At 34.7% G+C, this 11,084-nt stretch overlaps 2 protein-coding genes across 2 annotated transcripts; one reads left to right on the forward strand and one right to left on the reverse strand.

Annotated features, from left to right (window-relative positions):
- Window positions 1–2,373: 2,373 nt before the first annotated feature.
- Window positions 2,374–5,057, reverse strand: LOC137813603 (cytochrome b-c1 complex subunit Rieske-4, mitochondrial-like). Its single transcript, XM_068615951.1, has 2 exons — window positions 4,775–5,057; window positions 2,374–3,255 (listed from the first exon to the last, which is right to left on the reverse strand). The coding sequence occupies exons 1-2, from the start codon at window positions 4,944–4,946 to the stop codon at window positions 2,612–2,614; spliced, it is 816 nt and encodes a 271-aa protein (XP_068472052.1). The 5' UTR covers window positions 4,947–5,057; the 3' UTR covers window positions 2,374–2,611.
- Window positions 5,058–9,184: 4,127 nt separating this feature from the next.
- LOC137815538 (protein MAIN-LIKE 1-like) lies at window positions 9,185–10,054 on the forward strand. Its single transcript, XM_068618654.1, has 2 exons — window positions 9,185–9,601; window positions 9,755–10,054. Exons 1-2 carry the CDS (start codon window positions 9,185–9,187, stop codon window positions 10,052–10,054), a joined length of 717 nt encoding a protein of 238 aa, XP_068474755.1.
- Window positions 10,055–11,084: the final 1,030 nt, after the last annotated feature.

The following is an 11,084-nucleotide window of genomic DNA, read 5'->3' on the forward strand; positions in this document are numbered from 1 at the left end:
CTGATAAGCTTGCTAAGTTAGGATTTATTAATAGAGAACAATTTCATTGGTATAATAGGCTTCCATCTAGTATTTTCTTAAAGTTCTTTATTAATAGGTGTAACCTACCTATGTATTGTTTTTGTTAATATATGAATTTTGATATAATTCCCCCATATTTACTTGTATTTCCTTTATTTTTTCTTTTAATAATATTTTTCATGTGGTGACATATGATTGTTGTTATTTTAGGTGTTGACCTAGCTAAGATGTCAAGTTTCACAGTGATGTCTAACATTAGAACTTTTATAAAAACGATAAAATAATGATGATAATATTATTAATAGTAATAAAAATTGTATTAATAATAATAGAAATATTAATAAGAATAATAATATTAATAATAATAGGAATATTAATAATAAAATTAATATAAATAATTTTAATAATAAAATTACTATTATTATTATTATTAGTGTTATTTTTATTATTATTAACAATATTTATAATAATAATATTAAACATTTTCAGTGTGAGGACTTTTCAGTTTCATATAATTTCTCCATCGTGAAGTTTCATGTGTGGATTTTAGTTTGTTTTATGTTTTATACTGTTTTACGTTTTATTGTTTTACAGAATTGGAAGTAAGAAGTCAATATTTGAAATTGATATTTAAACTTTCCTAAACGATCTCAACCACACCTTCGTCGATTTCTAGAAGCACACCGATCGACAGAAGCTCAAGTATTTAGACAAGTTGGACATGTGGACAAATCCTCTAGATTTGAGGTTTTCCTGTGAAAACCTCACACGAGCTTTAGTGGAAAAGATCGTGGAGAAGTATATCAATTTCCAAGTATTCCAACAGGAGAATCTAGCAACACCAATGACGAAAGTTGATTGGCCAACGAAAGAGTAAGAAAAAACGACAATTAGGGTTTTAAAATTGGGAATGATTATTTTATATTTTATTAAATTTTTAAAAGTAAAGTAAATTTAAATTTATTACCATGTCACTGATCTGTGTCTAGTTCATGTACTTTCTTGTGTGTGCTTTTTCTCTGCATATTTAATGTTATGTTAGAAGAAAAAGAAGAAGAAGAAGGAGAAGGAAAAGGAGGAGGAGAAGAAGGAGAAGGAGGAGGAAGAAGAAAAAGAATTTGACATCACTTGCACGAAAGCTGATTGATCAGCGAAAGAGCAAGAAAATACGACAATTAGAATTTTAATTTGAAAATGATTTTATTTTATATTTTATTAAATTTTTAAAAGAAAAATGAATTTAAATTTATTATCATGTCATTAGTCCGTGCTTTTATTAATGTGTTTTCTTCTATGTGTTTTTTCTCTACATATTTAATGTTATGTTAGAAGAAGAAGGAGAAGGAGGAGAAGAAAAAGGAAGAGAAGAAGAAGAATAAGAAGAAGGAGAAGAAGAAAGAGAAGAAAGGAGAAGAAGAAGGAAAAAAAGAAGAAGAAAGACAAGAAGATGGAAGAGAAGAAAGGAGAAGAAGAAGAGGGAGAAGAAGGAAAAACCGTGGAGAAGAAGACTAGTGAAAAGGGAATTGAGGTGAATCTATTATAATAATCACATTCTAACATAAGGGGAATTGCACTAAATTTTTTAAAAAACTATAAAATCATACTGAACATATTGAAATGTAATGACGAAATTGTACTTTTCTAAAAAATATTGAAACCAAAATGATCATTTAATTGAAAGATAAATCATAAATTATTTAATGACTATTTCAATAAAAATATAAAATAAATAGAATTTTTAAATTATTCAATACAAATATTAAATTGGTTCAATGTTCTACTGTAATAAAAAATTAAAATAAATAAAAATTCTTACACGGACCAATTTATGACTAACTCATATTATTACTATGTATATATTTATTATGTTGTTAACATTCAAAACAAAACAATTATCCCAAAATATTATTATTTACCATATTTCATTTCATTTTTTTTAAATTGTCAATTTCATATTTATTAATTTCAATTATCTTTTTTACATCTAATAATTATTTTAAATTCTAAATAATTGTTGTACTTATATTTGTGTTTTTAATACCAGATTCAATATAATACCAAAAAATTATAATTTTTTGATTTTTTATAATATTATAATTTAAAATTGAACTTTTTGTAAAACTTCGTGACCGTGCAACGGTCACGTACTAGTTAAGCCAAAAAAAAGGGGGGTTTTACGATTAAGGAGCCTTCAAAAGATAACTCCATTTCATACCATAACGTAAAAGCATATGACCAAGTCAACTATACAAGACTCAATGTTGTAAATGAACGCATAACCAATCATCAAAATGTCGTATTAAACAACCTATTTGGTAAGCAGAAATGTTATTGAAGATGATATGCAAAAAATACAATGCAATATGCCTGAGGGCATCAGATATTAAACATCCATAGAAGCAAAAAAGTCAGGCGATTATTCATACAAGTCCTCGTCAAGCAGTAATACTCAAATTTCCGAGTTACATAACACTTGCTAAACATAAAATATGAGAAGTCCAAGGCCAAAGATATCCATGGCACATTTCGACATTATCCAATAAATCAAAAAAATTGTGGACTCATTCCACTTCGAACCAGCCCAAGGTTTTCAACCAATCATCAACTTGTTTTCCTCCAAGAAGGTATAAGTTGGTACCTCTAGATTGTATGGTGCCGGTCCCTTCCTAATTCTGCCAGAAATATCATAATGTGAACCATGGCATGGGCAAAACCATCCACCAAAGTCACCCGCATTTGGCAAGGGAATGCAACCCAGATGTGTGCACACCCCAACCACAATAAGCCACTCAGGATTTTTTACCCTGTCAGCGTCCTCCTGGGGATCACGAAGAGATGCAACATCAACACTGTTTGCCAGCTTAATATCATCTTCTGTTCTGCGCCTGATGAATACTGGTTTTCCACGCCACTTAACAGTCACAGTAGACCCTGCCTCAATGCTGGAGAGATCAACTTCAAGTGAAGCCAGGGCAAGAACATCCTTACTTGCTGACATGCTGAGGACAAACTTGAGGACAAGGAGACGAACCAAGGAGGCATAAGCAAACCTGCCACCAGTTAGGACAAAGTAGGCAAATGCCCTTTTGCTTGGGTCACCAGGGGGAAATCGCTCATGGTTGTGTTCATCATAAATAATCTTAGAAGAGGGGTTTTTAACAGCTGCAACAGTTGCAGGAATTTCAGGAATAAGGCTGTTTTCTTTAGAGTGGATCAGAGCTTCAGTAGCAAAACCTGGACAAGATAAAATGATATGAATCAATCAAAGAAAAAGTAAGCCTTAAACAAAGCAGAACCCTAATAATCAACATATGAAGATATCACAATTAAAACTACAAAACCAAAAACCCAAAATAACATGCAACTGCAGATTCAGCCCACCATAACACACAAGTCTTGTTAAGGAATAACAAAATTCATAAATACTTTGCAATTAAGTATTCATCCAGCGACATAAAAGAGTGGTAAATCATAAGCATAATTAACAAATAATAGAAATCATAAATATTCTGCCAAAAATCATTGATCCAGTAATATAGACCCTATTAGGATAGATATGTGAATAGCACACTTATAGGAGAAGAAAAATAAGAAGAAAAAAAAATTCCTATATATTTTATGCACAAGTTAACATAAACTCTCGGAGAAGCTGAAATGATGAAACTACTACAAATTAACTTGTGCATAAACTAATTTTAGCTTAAAGGAGAAGCTTATTCAGTTTCCTTCATATTTTCTTTTCCTATATAAATGCTTCTGAAAAAATTTGTTCAAACAAAATCATAGAAGAATGCCAAATTATAGTGATAATACAAATAGATACACGTGGCACACACATAGAACAATCAGAACTTAATAACTATTTACATAGTTTCCTTTTTATTTTTAAAGATAGCAATGAAACTTTACCAATTAGTAGTCCCACATATAGAAGAATAAAAACAGGTAGGAAGCAACTTCTACGACTGGTTAGATTACATCCGTACCACTAGGAAAAACAGACTTCTGTTTTCACCACCTTTCTTTAAATTTCCAAAATGGATCCCTTACCACATCCTTTGATTTCAACAAAATTCGATGGAGTAGAAAACCGTCTATACTATTCTGTATTGTCATAGGTACCCCTTCTAGTTTTGATAAACAGTCATCAAATTAAACATCCATCATAGAAGCAGAATAAGTTACCTTCCATCAGAAAGAGTTAAATTGCTTAGACAGGGAATATATGACCTTAAAACATTCAGCTACAACAAGGTTGCATAAACTTCCTCAAACCAATGGAATACAGAAAACTCAAACCGAACCTCACCCACGAATTAACAAGAAAAAAGTACTACACAAAGTCAAGACACGAAATAACAGACAAAAAAACTAGCTTGGAATCGAAATTCACAATTCCAAGAGGAAAACACGAGAACGAATCCCACGCCATTTTCTCATAATATCCATGAAAAATCCAAAACCTATCATCCAAAGGGAACAAAGAAAATTGCAATCTACAAACGCGAAATGCCTCCGGATGCTACAACCTACTTATGTAAATTGGGCAAAAGTACATCGATCATATAAAAATTTAAGCTTTAGAGATGAGCATAAGCATAAAAAAAAACATCCAATCAAGGATAATAATCATAAGAAGAAGAACCCTAAGATTAAAATAACAGAACGATCCAAAAAAATTACGAGCGAAACGAATCATTTCTAAGCTTCTAATGAATCGATAAAAGGAAGTAGAGGAGAGGAGAACCCTAACCTCTGAGGGGAAGAAAGAATTCGGGTCGGAGCGAAAACGAGTCGGATCTGCGTTCCTCTGAGGAAAGGGACGGCGCGACGGGGCTCTGAGAGAGAACCGCGGAGGCGGCGTGGTTGGCCCTCCATGGAGAGGAGGAGAGAGACGAAAGCCTCTTTGCTGCAACCCTCAACATGTTTCTTCTTCACCCTTCTCTTTCGTTCGTTCGTTGCTTCTCGCCCTGCGATTATACCTCTTCTACACAACAACGAAACTCGCTAAAGAGAAAACAAAAATGTCACGTATGTGGTTATTCAGTGCCATTTTTGTCTCCGCTTTGGGCTGGGCTCAACCATTTTGAATCTTCACAATTACTTCCTGCATCCAATGAAAATTTAAACCTGCACCCCTTGCTTACGTTAAATGACAAAGATGTCCTTAAACAAAAAAAAGAGGTGTTAATCAAAACAATTTTGAAATTTCTTTTCGAAATATGTTTTTGGATTTTGATTTTTGAAACACTGGATTTCAAAATTCCTTTCTAGAATACGTTTCCAAATTTTATTTTCAGAATAGGATTTTCATTTTTCAATTATATGATTTTTATTTTTGGAACACAAAATTTATTCTGGATTTTGCTTTTCCAAAATGTATTTTTTGTATTTCATTTTTTTAATTCTAGAATAGAAGACAATTTTGGAAATTTAAAACTAGATCACAGTTCAGCGTGTGCAGGAAGAATTAACCTTGGGCTTCTTCTTCCTGCACCCCTACGTTTTTCTTCCCGCACCCCCTAAATTTTTAAAATCTCAAAACTGACCTTGACCTTTTATTTGGAAAAAGAAACCGTGGTGGAGTGTGCTACGGATTCATAAATCCGGAAGTAAATCATGTTGATTTCCAGAAGAGGAAGTGTTTGGAAGCAAATTGTTAATAAATTGTTGACTTTTGGATTGATGGATCTGGAAGATTTACAGATTCCACAATCCGGAAGATTTATGGATTCCTCAATCCGAAATATTTCCAGATTCTCCAATTTAGAAGATTTACGAGTTCTCCAATCTAGAAGATTTATGGATTTCCAAATCCAGAATGTGAAAAAACAAATGCGGATTCCAGATTCTGTAAGATTACTGAACTGCATTATCTGGAATACTAGATATAAACTGCAGAAACGATAATTCGAGACACTACCGACCACAAAAAAAAAACACCTTCTTGTGCTAAGAAATAGAACTGCGCCGCCGCTGTTCAGAGAGAAATGGGATCCGTATGTGGAATTTGTGGGCAATGAAAGAAGAAAAATTAGTATGGGTCTTATGTGCATTTTGGGGTTTCTAAAAAATAATAGGATTATTTTTGTCTTTGTATAATATTGTGGGGTGCAAGAAGAAACTGCCTTAACCTTGAATCTTATGCTCAACCCAAAATGCTTTCGGTTTTCTGGTTTTAGAATTCATACTATATTACTTTTTGTACCTCCCAACTTCTTCCTAGACCCCACAAATTTTAAACTTCTTACTTTGCCCTCCTTCTATTAAATGGCAATTATGCTACATTTGTGTTCTTTCTTCTTCACGGAGAAGGTGTTGAAAGCAAAATTTTGGCACACTAAATTGAAAATCATTATATTGTTAATTGTGTGTATAGCATTTTCGTTTTTGCTTTCAAAGATAATTATTTGGAGTTCTTTTTAAATTTGCAATCCATAAGTCATTCAGACTGTTTAATCTTAAGAGAAAAATAAGTTCTTTCTGATTTTGTAATTTTGAAACTTGAAAATAGATTTGAGATGTAAAACAAAGAATGATTATATGAAATGTTGTGGAATGCCAAATTATTCACAATTTTCAATTCTTCAAGAGCAACAAGGTCTCTGAGTAATTTGGTGCATTTCATGCTTATTACATAGGTGCAGGGAGTTTTATTTTTTTTGCATTAAAGGCATGTGGGTGGACCTAAGTGTTGCAGTTCCATTTTATTACTACATATTAGTTTTTAATTTAAGTGAGTGCTTACTCTGTAGAGATGCTTTTCAGTTTTGTGGGTGCATTGCTTCTTCTATTTTGTTTAGATTTTGGGCTTTCTCTTTTTCCTTTCCGACGGTTTCTTCCTCCACTTCCATATATTTTTCTCCCACCTTCATAAATTTTTTTATTTCCAAAAATACTCCTCTGTAATATTTTGGATTACGTAATCTGAAAGTTTTTTTTTCAAATTTGTAATTAGCTTATGAATTACATAATCCGAAAGTCTTCTGGATTATGTAATCTGGAAGTCTTTTTTAGTTTTCGGATTATATAATCTGAAAGTCTTTTTTCAAATGTGTGTTTGGATTACATAATCCGGAAGTTATTCTATGGGGGTGACACAAAAAGGATAAAAAAATATTTTCATGTTTTGTAGGGGGGTGGTAGAAGAACCTATGGAGGTGCAGGAAGAAACAATCTTCCTTTCCACTACTTCTTCTTTAAACAAAAGTATGGGCCAGTTCGTTTTTGAGTCTAACATTTCTGTTAGACGGTTTCTTCCTGCACCTGCATATGTTCTTCTCTCACCTGCATACATTTTCGTTTTTCCAAAAATATCCCTCTATAATATTTCAGATTACATAATCTGGAAGTCTTTTTTAGCTTCCAGATTATGTAATCTGGAAGTTTATTTTCAAATGCGTGTCCAGATTACATAATCTGGAAGCTACTTTATGGGGGTGACACAAGAAGGATGAAAAGGTATTTTCACATTTTGTATGGGGGTAACAAAAAAACATATAGAGGTGCATGAAGAAACAGTCTTTCTGTTACTCGCCACCCCCTTTTCATATACACAAAACCAGTTTTATAGTAATGTTGGTCTCATTTATTAGATGCAACCTCTTTATATTTGCCCCTTGTTTTTTATATATACACCTCCAAATCTATTTTTCTTTTAGAAAAAGATGTAAAGTATTCGTTTGGCTCAACATTTTACGAATTGCCACACGTTTTTGACATAGACATCTCATCTGATTTTAATATGGGTCTACTTGTTACGTCCAATATTTTTATTACTTGTTACTAATTGTTTGGCAAATTCTTCCTACACCATATCACTTTAGATTGACACCCAATATGTCCTAGTGAAAAGACCAAAACATCCTTAATGAAATGAAAATTAGGTTACACAACCCAACCGTCAAGCCAAGCAACCTTCATTCTTTCAGGGCAATTTCTGCCTGCACCATATCATTTTCTATATGCACCCAACGTAACATTTTAAATCTAACTTTGCCCTTGTCATATATTTGCTTACGGATGCCAATACCCAGAAGTCACATATTAGCATATGGAAGTGTCAGCTTTGCTTATGGATATTGGCATTCGAAAGTGTGAGCTTTGCATACGGATATTGACATTCAGAAGTGTCAGCTTTGCCTACGGATATTGGTATTTGAAAGTGTCATGTTTGCCTACGGATATTGTCATCCGGAACTAACCAAGGAAAACATTCATCCGGACATAAGCATCCGGAACTCAACCGGATATACACATCTGAAACTCAAAATATAGTTATGGATATAAATATCCGGAACCCACAAGAAATGAGAAAGCTAACAGTTTTGCCACGCATCTCCTTCTCTGGTGCCTTTTTGCTATGCCTCCCCTTTCTGTCGCAACCGAAGTGCTTCAAAAACGCTGCCTGAATGTTACCTTCGTGTGTGTTTGGCTCAATGTCTAGAAGAATAAACCCTAAACATGCATTGTGCTTGGTTGTTGGGTGTTGGGTGCATTTAAGTGTAACCTAATTTCCACTTCATTAAGGGTGTTTTAGACATTTCGCATGTACATGTTGGGTGCCATTCCAAAGTTATATGGTGTAGGGAGAATCTGCCTTCTTTTGGTCATTGAGGCAATGCGGAAGCTTACACACTTAAACGAACACCAACCTAGCAACCAAGCACGTTGATTGTTTTGGTCACTAAGGTAGCGACAGAACCTTACACACATCTCGAAAGCAATGTTCAGGTAGCGTTTGTGAGGGACTTCAGCGGTGACAGACAAAGAAGCCACCAGAGAAGGAGACGCGTCGTAAGTTGAAATTGATGATGAAGGCTATCTAGGAGGGCCAGTGATTAATTATGAAGATCATGTGGCCAGACAGTTATGGGATGATTTGGTAAGTAATGAACATCAATTGAGTGTCTTTGTTATGTATGTATTAATTGATGATATATGTTGATTATTGTAGGATCGTGGTGAGCTGAAGGTCATTTCTCACGGGAGAAAGATAAATAAGTTAGGAGCACCTCATGAGCACATACAGGCTGTTGTAGACATGTATGACTTAGGTGGTCTGAATCATGTTAGTTATGAGAATTTAGACCAAGGATTGCTTTGTGCTTTTGTAGAGAGGTGACATACAGAGACAAACACATTTCATTTACCTATCGGGGAGATGACCATCACTCTTGATGATGTGTCAAATTTGTTGCATTTTTCCATTGTCGGTCATTTTTACACGCACCAGACCTTACATGCAGATTCGAGGAATGGTTTATTGGTAGAATCCCTCCGTGTTGCATCTGAAGAGACAAGACACTGTCGGGAAGCTCATGTGCACCTAAGTTGGTTAAGAGATGTGTATGAGGACGCATGCTCAAAGAGGCAGTGGACTGTAGTTGCTAGAGCTTATTTACTTCACCTTGTTGGTTGCACTATCTTCGCCAGCAAGAGTGCTACTTCAGTTAGTGTGATTTATCTTGGTTTTTTTGTCGATTTGAGGATGACCGGGGGATATTCTTGGGCGACAACTGCATTAAGTCACATGTATGAGCAACTAGGAGATTGTAGTTATGCAAAGACTAGGAAACTAGTTGGTTATGCGACATTATTACAAGGATGAATTTATGAACACTTCTCGCTTATAGGGATGAGATGTATGCAAGCCCAGTATTCTGAAGACCAACCTTAGTGTAGGATGTATGAACCATGAAGAGTTACTTCAATTGTTGTTGTTCGATTGTAGCTAGATACATTGACACCAGGTTCCATTCAATTTTCCCCATACGATGAGCACAGGGAAGAACGTCCATTTGAGTGGATATCGTTATTCTCTGGTTATTTGAGGCTTGGAAATTGGACACAATTGCACATGCTAGAATGTGTTCTCTGTCAGTATGGATATGCGCAGTTCATCCTTCGGCATCCATATGTAGTTAGAGATGAAGATCCTACTACAGATGAAATGGACCGACAATGGTTACATTTGCATAGGGGTGACAATGCAGGATGGGCTCGCAGCCCACTACCAAAAAGTGCGGGGTAAGCTCACTAATCTAGTTCGCTAACCCGCTTTGGCCTGCTCCGCATAACCCGCAGCCCATGCGAGCCAACAACGGGACGGGGCGGGTTGGCCTGCTGGCCCGCGTAAATAAAAAATTAGTTTTTTTTTTGTAAAAAAAAAGTCATACCCCATTCACCACTATTGGAGTGTGACCTTTATTTAATTTAATTTAATTTTAAAAAAATTGAATTTAATGTACTAAAAAAAGGAATAAGTTTTTCAATAGTAGGAATAAGTTTTTTTTATAATTAATGAAATTTTAACTTTTGAAAAAAAAATCTTATGCAGGCAGGCCCGCGGGATACTTCTTATGCGGGGTAGGCTAGTGAAATGAGCCCGTACTCCTAGCGCGGGATTGACCAACCCAACCCGCATTTTGTGGGAAAAATGCGGTGCGGGATAACTCGCATTGTCACCCCTACATTTGCATGATTATGTCATACATGATATGGACGTAGCACTTTATCCTGGCGCTTGCGTTCAACAGTTTTTGATCAGTATCACATCTATATGTGATTAACATGGTGGAGGATGAGCGTCCTATACTCGTACCCTCAGAATCACCTGCCCACGGAATAGTGGCAACTCATCCTAAGGATACACTTCCTGAACATCTTACTCTGGTATGTATGAACCATTATTAACATTTTCATCTCTGTTATTTTTTTTCTAATATTATCACATTCATGCTTGTATTTGTCATAGAATTACACAGACATTGCAACCATTACTTAATGATGGTGATGTGGTGGAGGGTAGCCCCTGTGTAGGAAGGAATACAAGCAGCCATCATGTTAGCACGTGGAGCGACGAATGATAGAGTTGTGTATGTCAGGAGACATTCACGTAGCAATGATTGATAATGTATTACGACTATTGATTATGTAATATTTCTATCCATGAACAATGTTTTTTGACCTTATCAATACCATTTCATGTCGATTTTACTTATGTTATTTAAATTGGTTTAGGATTTTAATTCATGAACACTTTAAAAAAAAACCTCATAACA

Source organism: Phaseolus vulgaris, chromosome 1 (assembly GCF_000499845.2).
Source record: "Phaseolus vulgaris cultivar G19833 chromosome 1, P. vulgaris v2.0, whole genome shotgun sequence".
NCBI classification, from domain to species: Eukaryota; Viridiplantae; Streptophyta; class Magnoliopsida; order Fabales; family Fabaceae; genus Phaseolus; species Phaseolus vulgaris.

Coding starts and splice junctions, on each gene's coding strand:
- LOC137813603 (XM_068615951.1), bottom strand. CDS start 4,946: ATGTTGAGGGTTGCAGCAAAGAGGCTTTCGTCTCTCTCCTCCTCTCCA. Junction 3,256..4,774: donor ATTCTTTCTTCCCCTCAGAG/GTTAGGGTTCTC, acceptor TATCTTGTCCAG/GTTTTGCTACTGAAGCTCTG.
- LOC137815538 (XM_068618654.1), top strand. CDS start 9,185: ATGACCATCACTCTTGATGATGTGTCAAATTTGTTGCATTTTTCCATT. Junction 9,602..9,754: donor ATGCAAAGACTAGGAAACTA/GTTGGTTATGCG, acceptor GTTCGATTGTAG/CTAGATACATTGACACCAGG.